Genomic DNA, 17540 nt, shown 5'->3' with positions numbered 1-17540 from the left:
CACAGGCATTAATACTCTCTTTGTCTTGGTCCCATAACATCTTTGTTATTTAATCTCTCCTGCCCTCTGCCCTTTCACACACCTTCCCTTTTGTTCTCTTCCTCACCAAAGCTTTCCCACCAACCACCCCCCATCCCCCCACCACCGTCACTTGCTTAAAACCTAATTATTTTCTAACCTTTGCCAGTTCTCATGAAAGGTCACAGATCTGGAACGTTAATTCTGCTTCTCTCTCCACAGATGCTGCCTGACCTGCTGCATATTTCCAGCACTTTCTGTTTTTATTAAACACAGCACCTTCTGCCAGGAATTGTGCACTGCTGCCCAGGGTTTCAAATGGGGCAACATTCCTTACTCCCACCTCATGCAGCTGCAAGTATATTTGGCCATCTAAGCAGTGATCGAGTGGTATTAAACTCCATTAGTTGTCCAAAGAATTTTCTTTGTGCCTCCACATTGGGTTTCCTTTCACATTATTTATGTCATTCTTAGTCAAAGCTGATAAACATCAAAAGTCAATTTTGAAGAAATAAATGCAGAGACAATATTCATCCCCACATGCAACCATTTATCTTTTAATGCAGATACTCCTTTAACTTGGATTTGCTGACCAGATTTTCCACTTCCCACATTAGGCTTGTTTCCAAGGCCAGAAGTGCAAAAGCAACTATGAATAATTATTCAAAACAACTGACAGTGGAAAATTGGGGGCAGTCAGTTTGCTGCACTGCTGGCTAGATTTGCTCCAGCAATGCAGCAAAGATGCCTCAGTTGCACCAATCATGGAAAATCTCCCCTAACAAGGCTATTAGTAGGGTTTTTTGAACTGGGAAACCCAGCAACTACTAACTTTTTGCTGGGAGCAAAGTCTCTGCAGTATTTTCTCAATGAGTGGCACTTTATACCTTTTGGGGAAAAGGTAATAAGGTTGAAACCCCAGCAAATGTTTCGAGATTTGACACATTATGCAGAGCTCATATACCTACCATTGCACAGTAGCATAAATGGCATTCAGAAATGATTTACCTGAGTTCCTCGCCCTGGTTTTAAATGATAACCGAAAAGCAGATCCAGACTCACAATTTTTTCTCCAATATCTTCTTCCTCAGAATCATCTCCCTTCAAAGAAAATGTTTAATAATTTATATTTGTTTTTTCTAACAAAGTATTATTAATTATAGCACTGCAAAGGATATATAGTACTCCTGTGTAAAATAGTACTGGTAAAGAAATTTACAAAGAACACTTGAAGCGTTGAAACTATTACTGAAAGTGAGGCAGAAATCTTGTTTTTGTTTTTAAAAAGAGCAAGATGAAGAGGCAAGTCCAACAAGGGCTGAAAAAAAAAGAGGAAAGTTCAATCAGAAAGTGGTGAGTAGGTGATGCAAGTAATTGGTTTTAAAATTTTGAAGGTGGTAGAGGAAGAAAGGTCGGAGAGAACTTCGGAACCCATGGACTGAATTTTAACATGCAGAGGAGTACATGGCTTTGGGAGCGGGTGGGGGTGGGGGGGGGGGGGGGCGGTGCGACGTTAAAATAGAGGAAATCGACAGTGCATTGAGTTGCTGACTCCAACCCGCCGACTTCCACATTTAACTGCAGTATGTTAAGCTGTGAGCAAGCAACCCTCTTGGGACAGACAGGTTATCAATTTCATATGTTAATCACTTAATTACAATGATGTTTACCTGTCTTTTTCAATTTAACCAAGGGTCCCTGAGTTTCCTGGACTTCCTGGAACTCACCAGCGAAATCAAGGCGAGAACACAGTGACAACTGAGGAGGCTGAAGACATGATAGGGAAAGATGCCAATAAGTATCAAAACCTCACAGCTGCTTTCTTGCCTGTTTGTGTGAAAGGCTTTGTTCACTTGTGCTGAGAGTTTACTTTGACAACTTTAGAGGTTTGTATGTCTGCTCTCCACTTTGGAGCTCTGATCTATCAGATTAGCATGGATGCCACTTATGCTGTTTTACTTTGGACTTCAGTTGAGGACCAAGATGACCAGTAATAGCAGCAACAGACCTGCAACTCCACAGGAGAGAAGGCATCAGCGGAGAGGCACAGCTCGCAGGAAACTATAGCCGCTACACAGGGTGTAGAGATAGAGGATAGGTTTCCTGGACGTGTTGGAACATCAGTGTCTCAGGAGGCTCAGAGTGTCGTGTCAGGTGGTGGCAGACATTTGTAGCCTGCTGGAACAAGACCTGTTGTCAAATGGACCTGGTGGCCACGTTTTACTGGTGGCTGTCAAAATCACCGCCACCCTCAACGTCTTTGCCTCTCGATCAATGTTCCCTCTAAATTTTCTTTGTACTGGGCAGGCTACAAACTTCTCTGAGTGCTCCATTCTTGTCCACGGGCAACTTCCATTTAAAAGTCACTGAACTTTCACAGTGGCCTCACGAAGTGTAAGTGGCTTCTTTATTTCAATGTGTGGTAAATCCTAGATTGCTACCCAGCTACACGCATGCGCACATTAGAGGGAATATTGCTCTCCTCCCACTGATCCCAGTCTCCCTCTCCTCAAAGGTTGCACTTCACCTCCACCTCTCACTGATCCCAATCCACCTCTCTTCTCACTGGTCCCATTCTCTTTCTCTTCACATGTCCCATTCTCTCCAACTCAAAACATACCTGCAAGCAGACTCGGACATTGGGAAATGAGGCAGCATATAGGGTACTGACTGGGGAGGCAGGCATTGCGTGAGAAGTGGAAGTGCTTTGATTGGAGTCCCCACTTCCACATCCACTTTTACCATCATCTCTCTCATGACCCACCCGCACTTCCCTACCAGCAATGAGCGGCAGAACATTTTGCGGCAGATCAGTGGGGTGATAAATGGCCAAATGCATCCTATTTAAGGTGCCTTTTTTTATATTTGCTTCTGGAATGCGGGTGTCAGTAGAAAGTCCAGCTTTTATTGCCCATCCCTAATTGCCCTTGAGAAGGTGGTGAACCGCTATGGTCCATGTGGTGTAGGAACTCACACAGTGCTGTTAGGTAGGGAGTTCCAAGATTCTGACCAAACTATCATGAAGGCCCGGGTTGATGCCAAGTAGTCTGTCTGCTTATATTCTTATTAGACTGTTTCAACTGAGTGACTTGCTAGGCTAATTCAGAGAGCAGTTAAGAGTCAATCACATTGCTGTGGGTCTGAAGTTGCATGTAGGCCAGACCGGATAAGGATGGCAGATTTTGTTTTTTAAATCATTTCATGGGATGTGGGCATTGATAGCCAGGCCAGCATTTATTGCCCATCCCTAATTGCCCATGAGAAGGTGGTGGTGAGCTGCCTTCTTGTACCGCTGCAGTCCATGTGGGGTAGGTAAACTCACAGTGCTATTAGAAACATAGTAAAATTGGAGCAGGAGTAGACCATTCGGCCCTTTGAGCCTGCACCGCCATTCAATACGATCGTGGCTGAGCATCCAAACTCAGTACTCTGTTCCCGCTTTCTCCCCGTATCCTTTGGTCCCTTTAGCCACAAGAACTATATCTAACTCTTTCTTGAATATATTTAATGATTTGGCCTCAACTGCTTTCTGTGGTAGAGAATTCCACAGGTTCACCACTCTCTGGGTGAAGAAATCCCTCCTCATCTCAGTCCTAAATGGCTTACCCCTTATCCTTAGACTGTGACCCCTGGTCCTGGATTCCCCTGCCATCGGGAACATCCATCCTGCATCAAGTCTGTCCAGTCCTGTTAGAATTTTGTAGGTTTCTATGAGATCCCCTCTCATTCTTCTAAACTCGAGCGAATACAAGCCTAATCGACCCAATCTCTCTTCATACGTCAGTCCTGCCATCCCAGGAATCAGTCTGATGAACCTTCGCTGCACTCCCTCCATAGTAAGAACATCCTTCCTCAGATAAGGAGACCAAAACTGCACACAATATTCCAGATGTGGTCTCACCAAGGCCTTGTATAATTGCAGCAAGACATCCTTGCTCCTGTACTCGAATCCTCTCGCTATGAATGCCAACATACCATTTGCCTTAACTGCCTGCTGCACCTGCATGCTTACTTTCAGCGAATGGTACACAAGGACACCCAGGTCTTGCTGCACCTCCCCCTTTCCCAATCTATCGCTGTTCAGATAATAATCTGCCTTTCTGTTTTTGCCACCAAAGTGGCTAACCTCACATTTATGCACATTATACTGCATCTGCCGTGCATTTGCCCACACACTTAACCTGTCCAAATCACACTGGAGCTTCTCTGCATCCTCCTCACAGCTCACACTCCCACCCAGCTTTGTGTCGTCTGCAAACTTGGATATATTACATTTAATTCCCTCATCTATATCATTAATATATATTGTGAATAGCTGGGGTCCTAGCACTGATCCCTGCGGTACCCCACTAGTCACTGCCTGCCACTTGGAAAAAGACATGTTTATTCCTACTCTTTGTTTCCTGAATGCCAACCAGTTCTCTATCCATGTCAGTACCTTACCCCAATCCCATGTGCTTTAATTTTGCACGCTAATCTCTCATGTGGGATCTTATCGAAAGCCTTCTGAAAGTCCAAATACACCACATCCACTTGTTCTCCCTTATCTATTCTACTAGTTACATCCTCAAAAAATTCCAGTAGATTTTTCAAGCATGATTTCCCTTTCGTAAATCCATGTTGATTTTGTCCGATCCTGTCATTGTTTTCCAAATGCTCTGCTATTACATCTTTTATAATGGACTCTAGCATTTTCCCTACAACTGATGTCAGGCTAACCGGTCTATGATTCTCTGTTTTCTCTCTACCTCATTTTTAAATAGTGGGGTTACATTAGCTACTCTCCAATCCGTTAGAACTGTTCCAGAGTCTATAGAATTTTGAAAAATGACCAGCAATGCATCTACTATTTCTAGGGCCACTTCCTTAAGTACTCTGGGATGTAGATTATCAGGCCCTGGGGATTTATCGGCCTTCAATCCCGCCAATTTCCCTAACACCAATTCCCTATTAATACTGATTTCATACAGTTCCTTCTTCTCACTAGACCTTATGATCCCCAACATTTCTGGGAGGTAATTTGTGTCCTCCTTTGTGAAGACGGAACCAAAGTATGTATTTAATTGGCCTGCACTTTCTTTGTTCCCCATTATAAATTCCCCCATTTCTGACTGTGAGGGACCCACATTTGTCTTCACTAATCTTTTTCTCTTCACATATCTATAGAAGCTTTTACAGTCAGTTTTTATGTTCTCTGCAAGCTTATTCTCATACTCTATTTTCCCCTTCTTAATCAATCCCTTTGTCCTCCTTTGCTGAATTCTAAACTGATCTCAATCCTCAGGTTTTCTGCTTGTTCTTGCCATTTTATATTTCACCTCCTTGGATCTAATACTATCCCTAATTTCTTCTGTAAGCCATGGTTGAGCCACCCTTCCTGTTTTATTTTTGCGGCAGACAGTAATGAACAATTGCTCTAATTCATCCATGTGCTCTTTAAATGCTAGCCATTAGATATCCACTGTGAACCCTTTAAGTAACGTTCCCCAATCTATCATAGCCAACTCGCATCTCATACCTTCATAGTTTCCTTTATTTCGATTCAGGACCCTAGTCTCGGAATCAACTCTCTCACTCTTCATCTTAATGAAGAATTCTATCATGTTATGGTCGCTCTTCCCCAAGGGACCCCACACAACAAGATTGTTAACTAATCCTTTCTCATTACACAATACCCAGTCTAGGATGGCCTGTTTTCTAGTTGGTTCCTCAACGTATTGGTCCAAAAAACCATCACGTACGCACTCCAGGAATTCCTCTGCAGTATTATTGCTAATTTAGCTTGCCCAATCTATATGTAGATTAAAGTCATCCATAATTACAGTTGCATCCTTATTGCATAGGTCTCTAATTTTCTGTTTAATGCCATCCTCTACATCACCACTGCTGTTTGGTGGTCTATATACAACCCCCACCAATGTTTTCTGCCTCTTGGTGTTTCTTAGCTCCACCCATACAGATTGCACATCAGGACTCTCTGAGCTAATATCCTTCCTCACTATTGTATTGATTTCCTCTTTTACTAACAACGCTACTCCACCTCCTTTCCATTTTTGCCTGTCCTTCCTAAATATTGAATACCCCTGGATGTTCAGTTCCCATCCTTGGTCACCCTGCAGCCATGTCTCTGTAATCGCAACTATATCGTATCCACTTACAACTATTTGTGCAGTTAATTCGCCTACCTTATTGCGAATACTCCACCCATTGAAACACAATGCCTTTAGGCTTGTCTTTTTAACATTCTTAGTCATCTTAGCATTATTTTGCACTATGGGCCTATTTGTTTTTTGCCCTTGATTTCTTTGCCTTCTACTTTTGCCTTTTTGTTTTCTGTCTTTTGTTTCTATCCTTGTTTCCTCCTCCTCAGTCTCCCTGCTCAGATTCCCATCCCCCTGCCATTCTAATTTAAATCCTCCCCAACAGCATTAGCAAACGCCCCTGCGAGGACATCGGTTCCGGTCCCACCTGGGTGTAACCCGTCTTGCTTGTACAGGTCCCACCTTTCCCAGAACCGGTCCCAATGTCCCAGGAATCTAATCCCTCCCTCCTGCACCATTTCTCCAGCCACGCATTCATCTGGTCTATTCTCCTCTTCCTATACTCATGAACACGTGGCACAGGAATAATCCTGAGATTATTACCTTTGAGGTCCTGCTTTTTAATTTAGCCCCTAACTCCTTAAATTAGGAAGGGAGTTCCAGGATTTCGACCCAGCGACAGTAAAGTAACGGCGATATAGTTCCAAATCAGGAAGGTGTGTGGCTTGGAGGGGAACTTGCAGGTGGTGGGTGTTCCCACGTATCTACTGCCCTTGTCCCTCTAGGTGATAGAGGTCGTGGGTTTGGAAGGTGCTGCCTGAGTAGCCTTGGTGCATTGCTGCAATGTATCTTGTAGATGGTACACACTGCTGCCTCTGTGCATCGGTAGTGGAGGGAGTGAATATTTGTGGCCGGGGTGCCAATCAAGCAGGTTGCTTTGTACTGGATGGTATCAAGCTTCTTGAGTGTTGTCTTCCTTTGTGCTCGGTATGACTCCAACCAGTGGAAACTTTTCCCCCTGATTCCCATTGACTCCAGTTTTGCTAGGGCTCCTTGATGCCAAATTCAGTCAAATGCTGCCTTGATGTCAAGGGCAGTCACTCTCACCTCACCTCTTCAGTTCAGCTCTTTTGTCCATGTTTGAACCAAAGCTGTAATATGGTCAGGAGCTGAGTGGCCCCGGCGGAACCCAAATTGAGCGTCACTGAACAGGTTATTGCTAAGCAAGTGCCGCTTGATAGCACTGTCAATGACACCTTCCATCACTTTACTGATGATCGAGAGTAGACTGATTGGCCGGGTTACATTTGTCCTGGTTTTTATGTACAGGATATACCTGGGAAATTTTCCACATTGCCGGGTAGATGCCAGTGTTGTAGCGGTACTGGAACAGCTTGGCTAGGTGCGCGGCAAGTTCTGGAGCACAGGACCCATAGCCTTTGCAGTATCCAGTGCCTTCAGTCGTTTCTCGAAATCCCGACTGTATACCACTGTGCCGCCACCTCTGCTGGGTCGGTCCTAACAGTGGGACAGGACATACCCAGGGATGGTGATGGTCATGTCTGGGACATTACCTGTAAGGTATGATTCGGTGAGTTTAACTATATCAGGCTGTTGCTTGACTAGACTGTGGGACAGCTCTCCCAATTTTGGCACAAGCCCCCAGATGTTAGTTGGAACGACTTTGCAGGGTCAACAGGGCTGGGTTTGCCATTGTTTGAAGGACATTAGTGAGCTGGACTGATTTTGACAATGCGGTAGTTTCATGGTCACCATGAATGAGATTAGTGTTTTCTTCCAGATTTATTTAATTAATTGAATTTAAATTCCCCAGCTGATATGGTGGGATTTGAACTCATGTCACTGCATCATCAATCCAGGTCCTGGATTATTCCTCCGACAACAAAACCAGTATACTACCATCCCTCACAGTGTGCAAGCCATTGGTGAGGGCCTGCATGCCCTCATTTGATTGCCATGTTTGACGCTCCTTGCAGGTGGCCACTGCAATATGGACAAAGACATCATCACAAAGGCCTGCAACATCGTGCACTCATGCTTGAGATGAATTCCTTCAATCTCTCTGCAAGCATGCACAGAGAGGCTGGAATACCTGGCGGTCCATCATACATTCTTTGCTGCTGCTCTAGAAGGCAAGGTGAGACTGACTGCCCTTGGCATCAAGGCAGCATTTGACGGAATGTGGCATCAAGGAGTCCCAGCAAAATTGAAGACACTGTTAACCAGGATGACAACTCTCCACTGGTTGGAGTCATACCTAGCACAAAGGAAGGTGCTTGTGGTTGTTGGAGGCCAACCATCTCAGCTCCAGGACATTGCTGCAGAGTTCCTCAGGGTAGTGTCCTAGACCCAACCATCTTCAGCTGTTTCATCAATGACCTTGCCCCAATCATATGGCCAGAAGTGGAGATGTTCGCTGACGACTGCACAGTGTTCAGTACCATTTGCGACTCCCAGATATTGAAGCAGTTGTGTCCATATGCAGCAAGACCTAGACAACATTCATCTTAGGTTGATAAGTGACAAGTAATATTCGCGCCACACAAGTGCCAGGCAATGATCATCTCCAACAAGAGAGAATCTAACATCTCCCTTTGACATTCAGTGGCATTACCATTACTGAATCCCCCACCATCAACATCCTGGGAGTTAGCATTGAACAGAAACTTAACTGGACCAGCTACATAAATACTGTGGATATAAGAGCAGGTCAGAGGTTGAGAATTCTGCAGCGAGTAACTCACCTGCTGACTCCCCAAAGTCTGTCCATCATCTACAAGGCACAAGTCAGGAGTGTGATGGAATACTTTCCACTTGCCCGGATGGGTGCAGCTCCAACAACAGTCAAGAAGCTCAACGTCATCCAGGACAATGCAGCCCGCTTGATTGGCACCCCATCCATCACTTTAAACATTCACTCCCTCCACCACTGGCGCACAAGATGCACTACTACAACTCACCAGGCCTCCTTCGATAGCACTTTCCGAACCCGTGACCTCTACCAGCCAGCAGTACAAAGGCAGCAGATGCATGGGAACACCACCACCGGCAAATCCCCCTCCAAGCCACACACCATCCTGACTTGGAACTATATCACCGTTCCTTCGCGTCCCTGGGTCAAAAACCGGGAGTGCCCTTCCTAACAACACTGTGGGTGTGCCTATACCACAAGGACTGCAGCGGTTCAAGAAAGTGGCTCACCACCGCCTTCTCAAGGGAAATTAGGGATGAGCAACAAATGCTGGTCTTGTCAGCGACACTCAAATCCCATGGAAAAATATAAAAAAAAGTATGTTTTTTGTTAACAATCCCCGAGGTACAGCATCTGTGGTCCAGTTGAGCAGAGCTTGGAGTGTCCTGACTGCTGTCCCTGTCTCCACCATCTGCTCTTGTTCACTTGAGACGCGTGAGATCCAAGGTGAAAACCCAGCTAACTGCCTTACCGGTCCAACCAAGGGGAGTATCTGATCTGTGCTTGGTCAGCATGAGGCCTGTGATGGTGCATGCTCCAAGTAAGTGACCTCCTCTGAGAAGTCGTCGTGCCCTCTACACCACCTTCTGTGGGATGCTTGAAGACCTTCTAGGAGATTAAAGACAGGAACTATAACTGTTGCTGCGACCAAGGCGGGAGAAGTGCAGTCTTTCTCCAGTTCCCCTTCTTCATAGGTTACAACGCATATTGAAATTTGTACCCAGTTACCGATGCAGCCAATTATATACTCTATCTATTTTAGTTTCAGAATAAAATCCACCAACCAGGTTTCTTTAATAAACAACACAAGTATTAATTTATTATAAATTAAGACTTAATCAATAAAGATCCAAAGCTCTAACACACAGTTTGAAATATGACAGTAAATATATACATTCCCTTCCAAATACCCAACACACATAGACACACGCACCAGTTAAAGGTGTTAATTCTTGAAGAAAAAGGTTAAGATCTATAATGTTCCAGATGGCATACAGTCTGGCATCCCAAATATGCGTAGACGGGTCACTGGGATCTTTTCAGAAGTAGTTTGTTCTGGAGATGTCTAGAGGAAGTCTTCCAGAAGCTTCTCAGGTTACAGCTATCACGCACTGGATTTTTTGCAGGGTTTCTCAGAGAGGTGGAGAAAAGATGAACTGGTCTTCTCTTTCAGCAGGCTGACCTCCACCTGACTCAAAACAGTATTCAACAATGAAACCCATTCTTGAGCACCATAAATCTTGACATGTCACTTCTCTTGGAAACAACTCCCATAGTCAGAAGGCACCTGTTGTTTACTTAGCTGAGGACGTGACATCCAGTAAATGTTCTTTTTAAACAAAGTCCTTCCAGTGATCCTTTAAAAAAACAAAGTCCAACATCCATGGAATCACCTCAGTGCTCCAATGAACCCATCTTCACAATTCTAAAACATGGGTCCACAAAAAATATTAAAAATAGAAGCACTTTCATAACACTGTCAAGGTAAAAAAATTTCAAGTAATCATTATGATTATGGCTGGGATTTTCCCTCGGCGGATGGCAGCCGTCCATCTACTGAAAAGTCGGTGGCGAACATGCTTCCGCCTGGCCTGGGGATTCGAGCCGCATTTTACGGTTCCCCAGCCTTTAAGTGTTCTGAGGCAGGACTTCCACCTGCTTGGGGCAGGAAGTCCCGCGCCTCATGGAGCTGCCGGCAAATCAGTGGTGGGTGGGTGTTGGGGGTGGTTGGGGCAGCAGGGGCGGCCCTCCGTCAGGCACGGGGTGGCTGATCATGAGGACCCCTCCCCCAGGCCGTCAGAGAGCTGCCTGCTTTTGTCAGGCGGCTTTTCTCTGGCCCGGGCCGCTCGACTAGCCACGGATAAAATACCCGTGGTGGTTGGCAGAGGCCCTTAAGTGGTCGTTAGCCGTTAAGTGGCCACTTAAAGAACTTGATTGGCCTGGGGCGGGTGGGCTGTTTTCTGCTGCTGCCGCCCTGCGTAAAGTGGCGCCGAATGCAGGAGAGGGTAGGGAAGTGCCCCCAGAGCCTCCTGCTCCATTTTACGCCCGCCCCCCACCGCCACTGCCAACTTCCTACGCTTTGGGGGGGGGTGGCGTAAAATTCCGGCCCATATCTCACTTACTGCTGACATCAAGTCAGCATGACTGAGTTGTATGCCTGATATTTAATTCTGTCACCAAGTAGCTTGGAAGCCCCATCTACCCATCTCTGGTGAGACTCCACTGATGTCCAACACCCTCTCCTCTGCAGCTGTCAGCTGAGAGGTGGCTGGGAGAGCCACACATGGTTCTCTGCCTCACCCAAATGTTCTGTGTTCTCTTCTTCTGCAAGAAGTTTGAGAGACCTATGAGTAAGAGTAAGAGTAATTCCATGTGTTGAATGGATAGATGGAAAGCATTTATTGATGGTGACTTTGAGAAGGAGGCATAACTTTGCTTAAGGATGAGGGTGAATGTCAGTGGTGGATAGATTGATGGGGATGTGAGGAAGTACACAGACAGAAAAGGATGGGTGTTCCTGCAAGGTGTGAGGAGTGCTGTGCTGGAGTAGGCCTGAGAAGGCAGAGTGCAGGGGGGGGGGGGGGGGGTTGGAGTGATATGTAGGTGAATGTGCCACTATATTCACCTTTCCTGTCTTGCTTACATCATTAAACTGCTTCCTGCATTGAATCCATGAGCGTGGCACCATGTTCTGCTGTTGACCTCATTGGCAACCTCCAACCACACTGTCTTTGTTTCACTGGCAGGCTTCTTCCTCCTGAAATTCAGGAAGAGTATTTTCCAGCAGGCCCTTACAGCCCTCAGCATCACACCCAGGGAGGCATCACTAAGACGAGGTGCAGCCTTTGAATATCTTGACTTCATTCTACCAATTCCTTCTGTTCTGCTCCTGACTCCAAAATCAATCAAATTTCATGTTTGAAGTGTTCCTTTAAGTACTGGAGTTGAGATTGACTCACGTGGATCATCAGCACGCCCACTCAATTGGCTAATTGGTTGGGAAACCGGGAAATAATATGGCAATTCAGTGGCTCGGTTAACAGGTCAGTGACAAAACTGCTGCACTTACTTCCTGGTTTCCCACATGCTACTTGGCCCCTGGCTCCCAGTGCGTCGGGAACTTAAAATCCATTGCCGTAGTTCTGAAATCCTAGAGAAGAATAATTTGGAGCCGGTCAACATAACCATTGAATATTGCTAAATATTTTAATTTTGAAACCTTAACAGACAGAACTTTGGCCCCACGGAGGTGGCTTTGGAGATGGAGGAGGGGAAATTTGAAGAGTTGCATTTCAGGTGTGTTCCCCAACATGTTCCCGCCTCCGTGCGCTTTTGACAGAGATAGGCTTATTGCAGCAGCAGCTACATGCCCAGCAGATGGTAGCCAATTAGGCCAATTAAAGCTCCACTTACGGACTAGTTTCTGACGTCAATGGTATTTTGGTGGCAGGCTAGAGGGCCATCGGTGCCTCCTGTCACTGGCCCAATGAATGAGCCACAGGACTGAAAAGGCCGCAGCCTTTGCCAGAACCTTATCTGTGGAGAGGTTCTACCTCTCCTGATGGGCAGCCAGCTATACAGTGCTGCAGGCCCTCCTATTGGGCATCCTGCCTCGGGACTTCACTGCTGTCTTTAATTGGCCAGTGAACATGGAGGCAGCCTCTTAATTGGCCAGCTGAAGGTTCCCTATGTTGGCCTGCCTCTAACCCATGGGGGGGTTGGCACCCAGAAATGGTCCCGACTTGCAATTATAAACAATGTTGGTAAGATCTCGCCCAACATGGCAATTATTCAAATTGAGAGACTTGTATATCAATTTGACTGAATCAGGAATTGGAAAACAGCCCTTCCAAATTCTAAATCGATTCAGACCCACATCAGATTTTATTTATTTATTTAGAGATACAGCACTGAAACAGGCCCTTCGGCCCACCGAGTCTGTGCCGACCAACAACCACCCATTTATACTAACCCTACAGTAATCCCATATTCACTACCACCTACCTACACTAGGGACAATTTACAATGGCCAATTTACCTATCACCTGCAAGTCTTTGGCTGTGGGAGGAAACTGGAGCACCCGGTGAAAACCCACGCGGTCACAGCGAGAACTTGCAAACTCCGCACAGGCAGTACCCAGAATTGAACCTGGGTCCCTGGAGCTGTGAGGCTACGGTGCTAACCACTGCACCACTGTGCCACCTAAGACTTTGCTCAAGACTTTGGTCTAAGACTTGGCTCAAATCAGAGTCTTGGGCAGTAAGTTCCACATCCAAGGCCACATTCCAAACGCTCTCACCCCATGTACCACAGCTGCCTTCTTTTGTTGGCTGATGCACAAAGACTAGCTGAAGAAATTTAAAATAAAAAATGAAGGTGAATAAAGTGCTCATTAATTATGCTTACTCTGTTGTATGATTGTTTTAAAAACTAATTAAATCACTTGAGTGTGAAGAAGAGCTTCCATTCACGCAGCCACAACTATAAAAATAACATTAAACCACTTGAGCGTGAAGAACAAAAACAAACTCTAGCAAAAAAAAACAATCGAACTGTCTAGTGAACAGCTGTGTAAACAGACAAGCTTAAGTGCTGAAAGCAAGATAAACACAGGACACTATCAAACACCTGCTCCTCTAAATCCATGCAGCTGGTCTAAATAACAGTTTCTTAAAGGAGAAACAGTGCAGAGTCATAGAACAAGTTTTAAAGCAGGTTTTAAAGCAAAAGAACAGCAGAAAGATGGATACCAAATTTCACAGCATGAACTGGAAGGCCACTGATATCCTATCTGAATTCAAACTTTTCAAACAAAGAATGCAGTTCTGCTTCACAGACAAAGTGATTGCAGAACCAGAAAAACAGGCTCTAAAAATACTGATAGCAGTTAGAAAAGAGGAATTACACAGAATCAATACCTCTGGCTTATCTAAAGGGGTGCCAGAACCCTCAGATGCTTTTGGCTTTATAGAGATGATCTTGGTGTCTTGAGAGGCGTCACCCTCAAGGGAAAATAAGTGATTGCGCCCAAAGATCTCCGACATCTTGTCATAACTTCACCAAGGCCATATGGGCATGAATGAACAAGAAGACTGGCACAAGACACTGTTTCTGACACGAAAGGTTAGTAAGGATGTGCAAGGCATGCCAGAGCCACCAGCCACAACAACGCAAAAGAACCTCTACACCCTCACGAGATTCCATCAGTCCCTTGGTCCAAGATCACCGTTAATGGAGACGACATTATTTTAGTCACTGATTATTTCTCCAAATTTCCAATTACCGGACAGGTAAAAGACACTTAAAGTGTGGTCGTCGCAGACACATTAAGTGCCATATTCAGTCTATTTGGTGCACCTGAAGAAATCATTTCTGAGAATGTATACGGGCAAACCTTTCAGGGATATGTGCGCCAAATGGGGCGTAAATCATGTGACGTCTTCACCACATTACCCTAGATCTAATGGTCTTGCCAAGCAAATGGTTCGCACAGTCAAAGCACTTATCCTAAACTGCAGGACAACAAAACAAGATTTTCGTGTTGCCATGCTCTACCTCAGAGGAACACCTATGGATATGGGCTTACCGTCACCAGCAAAGATCATGTTTGGCAGAAAAGTGTGGATGACTCTGCCAAGCCATCATCTGTCCAAATTCTCGGAGATGCAGGAGACACTGCTGGAAAAACAGGGGTGAATGAAGATGGTGCATGGCCGACACGCAGGGGCGGAACTACCACAGCTACATGTAGGACAAAAGGTCAGGTTCATACACTCCACAATGAGAACATGGTTACCCGCAGAGGTATCCAAAGTATGCCTAGGTCCTATGAGATTACAACATCTTGTGAAGCAGTGTTGAGAAGGAACCGAAGCCAACTCAGAGAAGTTTGCAATACTCCAATTGCGCACAGCGGACTTGAAAGAACACACTCCAATGTTGAGGGTGTGACAGAACAACAGGACAACAACCAAACATGGACAATATGCCTGCAAACACAAAACAGCCACGGGTGAAAGCCACATCCCCAGCCAGTTATATCATAACCACATCTGGAAGAGTTGTCAAACCACCAAAACAATATATGGACTCTTAAGCTTCAGCACGTTTAAAGTTCATAATCCCTATACCTGTGTAAATAATTTTGATGTTATTTAATATCACGTGTTCTTACTTGTAGCATACGAGACTTATCTTTGGAAGTCTACTAGAATTCTTCGAGGACGTAACTAGTAGATTTGATGAGGGGGAGCCAGTGGAGGTGGTTTATTTGGACTTTCAGAAGGCTTTCGACAAAGTCCCACATAAGAGATTAGCATGTAAAATTAAAGCGCATGGATTGGGGGTAGTGTATTGCGATGGATAGAAAACTGTATGGCAGACAGGAAACAAAGAGTAGGAATAAACGGGTCTTTTTCCGAATGGCAGGCAGTGACTAGTGCGGTACCACAGGGATTGGTGCTAGGATCCCAGCTATTCACAATATATATTAATAATTTAGATGAGGGAACTAAATGTAATATCTCCAAATTTGCAGATGAAACAAAACTGGGTGGGAGGGTGAGTTGTGAGGAGGATGCAGAGAGGCTTCAGGGTGATTTGGACAAGTTAAGTGAGTGGGCAAATGCATGGCAGGTGCAGTATAATGATAAAACAGGAAGGTAGATTATCTGAACAGCTATAAATTGAGAGAGGGGAATATGCAGCAAGACCTGGGTGTTCTCGTACACCAGTCGCTGAAGGTAAGCATGCAGGTGCAACAGGTGGTAAAAAGGGCAAATGGTATGTTGGCCTTCATAGCGAGAGAATTCGAGTACAGGAGCAGGGATGTCTTGCTGCAATTATACAGGGCCTTGGTGAGGCCACACCTGGAATATTGTGTGCAGTTTTGCTCTCCTTATCTGAGGAAGCATGTTCTTGCCATAGAGGGAGTGCAGCGAAGGTTTACCAGACTGATTCCTGGGATGGCGGGACTGACGTATGAGGAGAGATTGAATCGGTTAGGATTATATTTGCTGGAGTTCAGAAGAGTGAGGGGGGATCTCATAGAAGCCTTTAAAATTCTAACAGGACTTGACAAGGTAGATGCAGGAAGGATGTTCCCGATGGTGGGGGAGTCCAGAACCAGGGGTCATAGTCTAAAGATACGGGGTAAACCTTTCAGGACTGAGATGAGGAGAAATTTCTTCACCTAGAGAGTGGTGAGCCTGTGGAACTCACTACTACAGAAAGCAGTTGAGGCCAAAACATTGTATGTTTTCAAGGAGTTAGATATAGCTCTTGGGGCGAAAGGGATCAAAGGATATGGGGGGAAAGCGGAAACAGGTTACTGAGTTGGATGATCAGCCATGATCATAATGAATGGTGGAGCAGGCTCAAAGGGCCGAATGGCCTACTCCTGTTCCTATTTTCTATGTTTCTATGTAAATCAAGGGGGTGCTGTATGATTGCCTTTAAGAGTGATGTTGCTTTAAGAACCTAGTATGTTAATGACCTAGGCAATAAGAGGTAGTCATGTGACTACAAGCTAGAGTGACTGCAACTGTAAAATCTAGAAGAAGCTTCTGTAAATAGTTTGCTCTGTACTGTACATATTAGTTTAGTTGTAATAAACCTGTTTGAGATCTTCAGCATAACTGGACTCCATGCATCTCATTTATGTTGCATCAGACAACATAAGTAAGTCATTACATACAGCATTGTAAATTTTTCATCAAAATTTTAACTCAGTTTTTCCGGCAAGTCTCTGTATGAGAAAAAAAGTACCAGTGCTCAGGGTGAACAGTGACAAACATTTGTTTCCCCACATAAATGGTATTTAAAGCATGTTCCGGTATTCTTAGGGCAGTTTCATGAATTAGCAGGAAAACTGACTTTGCATCCATTTAACATTCAAATAATAAATATGACATATTAAACAGCAATCTATTGACACATATGGTAAGCCAAATCTTCAGAGACCACAAAGACCTCTGAGAATAACAGGTCGTGAGAATAAACAAGCTTTGTTTTTGCTTTAGGGTTTTGAAAGAAGTAGGTGAGAACATTGCAGATACCCTAATTATAATTTTTCAAAGTTCTCTAAATTCGGGAACCTTTAGATTGGAAAATTGCATATGTCACTGTGCTATTTAAGAAAGGTAAGAGAGGAAAACCAAGGAATTATAGACCACTTAGTCTACATCTGTTGTTGGGAAATTGCGAGTCTATAATTAAGGATAGGGTGACTGAACACCCTGAAAAATTTTAGCTGATCTGAGAGAGGCAACATGAATTTGTAAAGGGTACCTGAAGAATCTGATTGAATGTTTTGAACATGTGACTAAATTAGTGAACAAGGGGATGTCTATGGATGTTATTTATCTGGACTTCTAGAAGACATTTGAACTGAAGGCAAATTATTGACCTGGTTAGGAAACTGGCTGAGTGGAAGGAGACAGGGGGTAGGGATAATGGGCAGGTACTCTATTTGGAAGGATATGACTAA

The 17540-nt window shown here is 44.8% G+C and overlaps 1 protein-coding gene across 2 annotated transcripts in view; it reads right to left on the bottom strand.

Moving 5' to 3' along the window:
* Positions 1–17540, bottom strand: part of LOC137372068 (mitogen-activated protein kinase kinase kinase 20-like) — a 163964-nt gene that overhangs the window by 41185 nt on the left and 105239 nt on the right. For both annotated transcript variants that reach the window (XM_068035428.1, XM_068035429.1), the window contains one exon: positions 1027–1119. In XM_068035428.1, coding sequence (XP_067891529.1) covers positions 1027–1119 — 93 coding nt within the window. The remainder of the gene's footprint in view (positions 1–1026; positions 1120–17540) is intronic.

Source organism: Heterodontus francisci, chromosome 7 (genome assembly GCF_036365525.1).
Source record: "Heterodontus francisci isolate sHetFra1 chromosome 7, sHetFra1.hap1, whole genome shotgun sequence".
NCBI lineage: Eukaryota > Metazoa > Chordata > Chondrichthyes > Heterodontiformes > Heterodontidae > Heterodontus > Heterodontus francisci.
The sequence above is the reverse complement of the archived record's forward strand: the minus strand, read 5'-3'. Positions and strand labels throughout refer to the sequence as shown.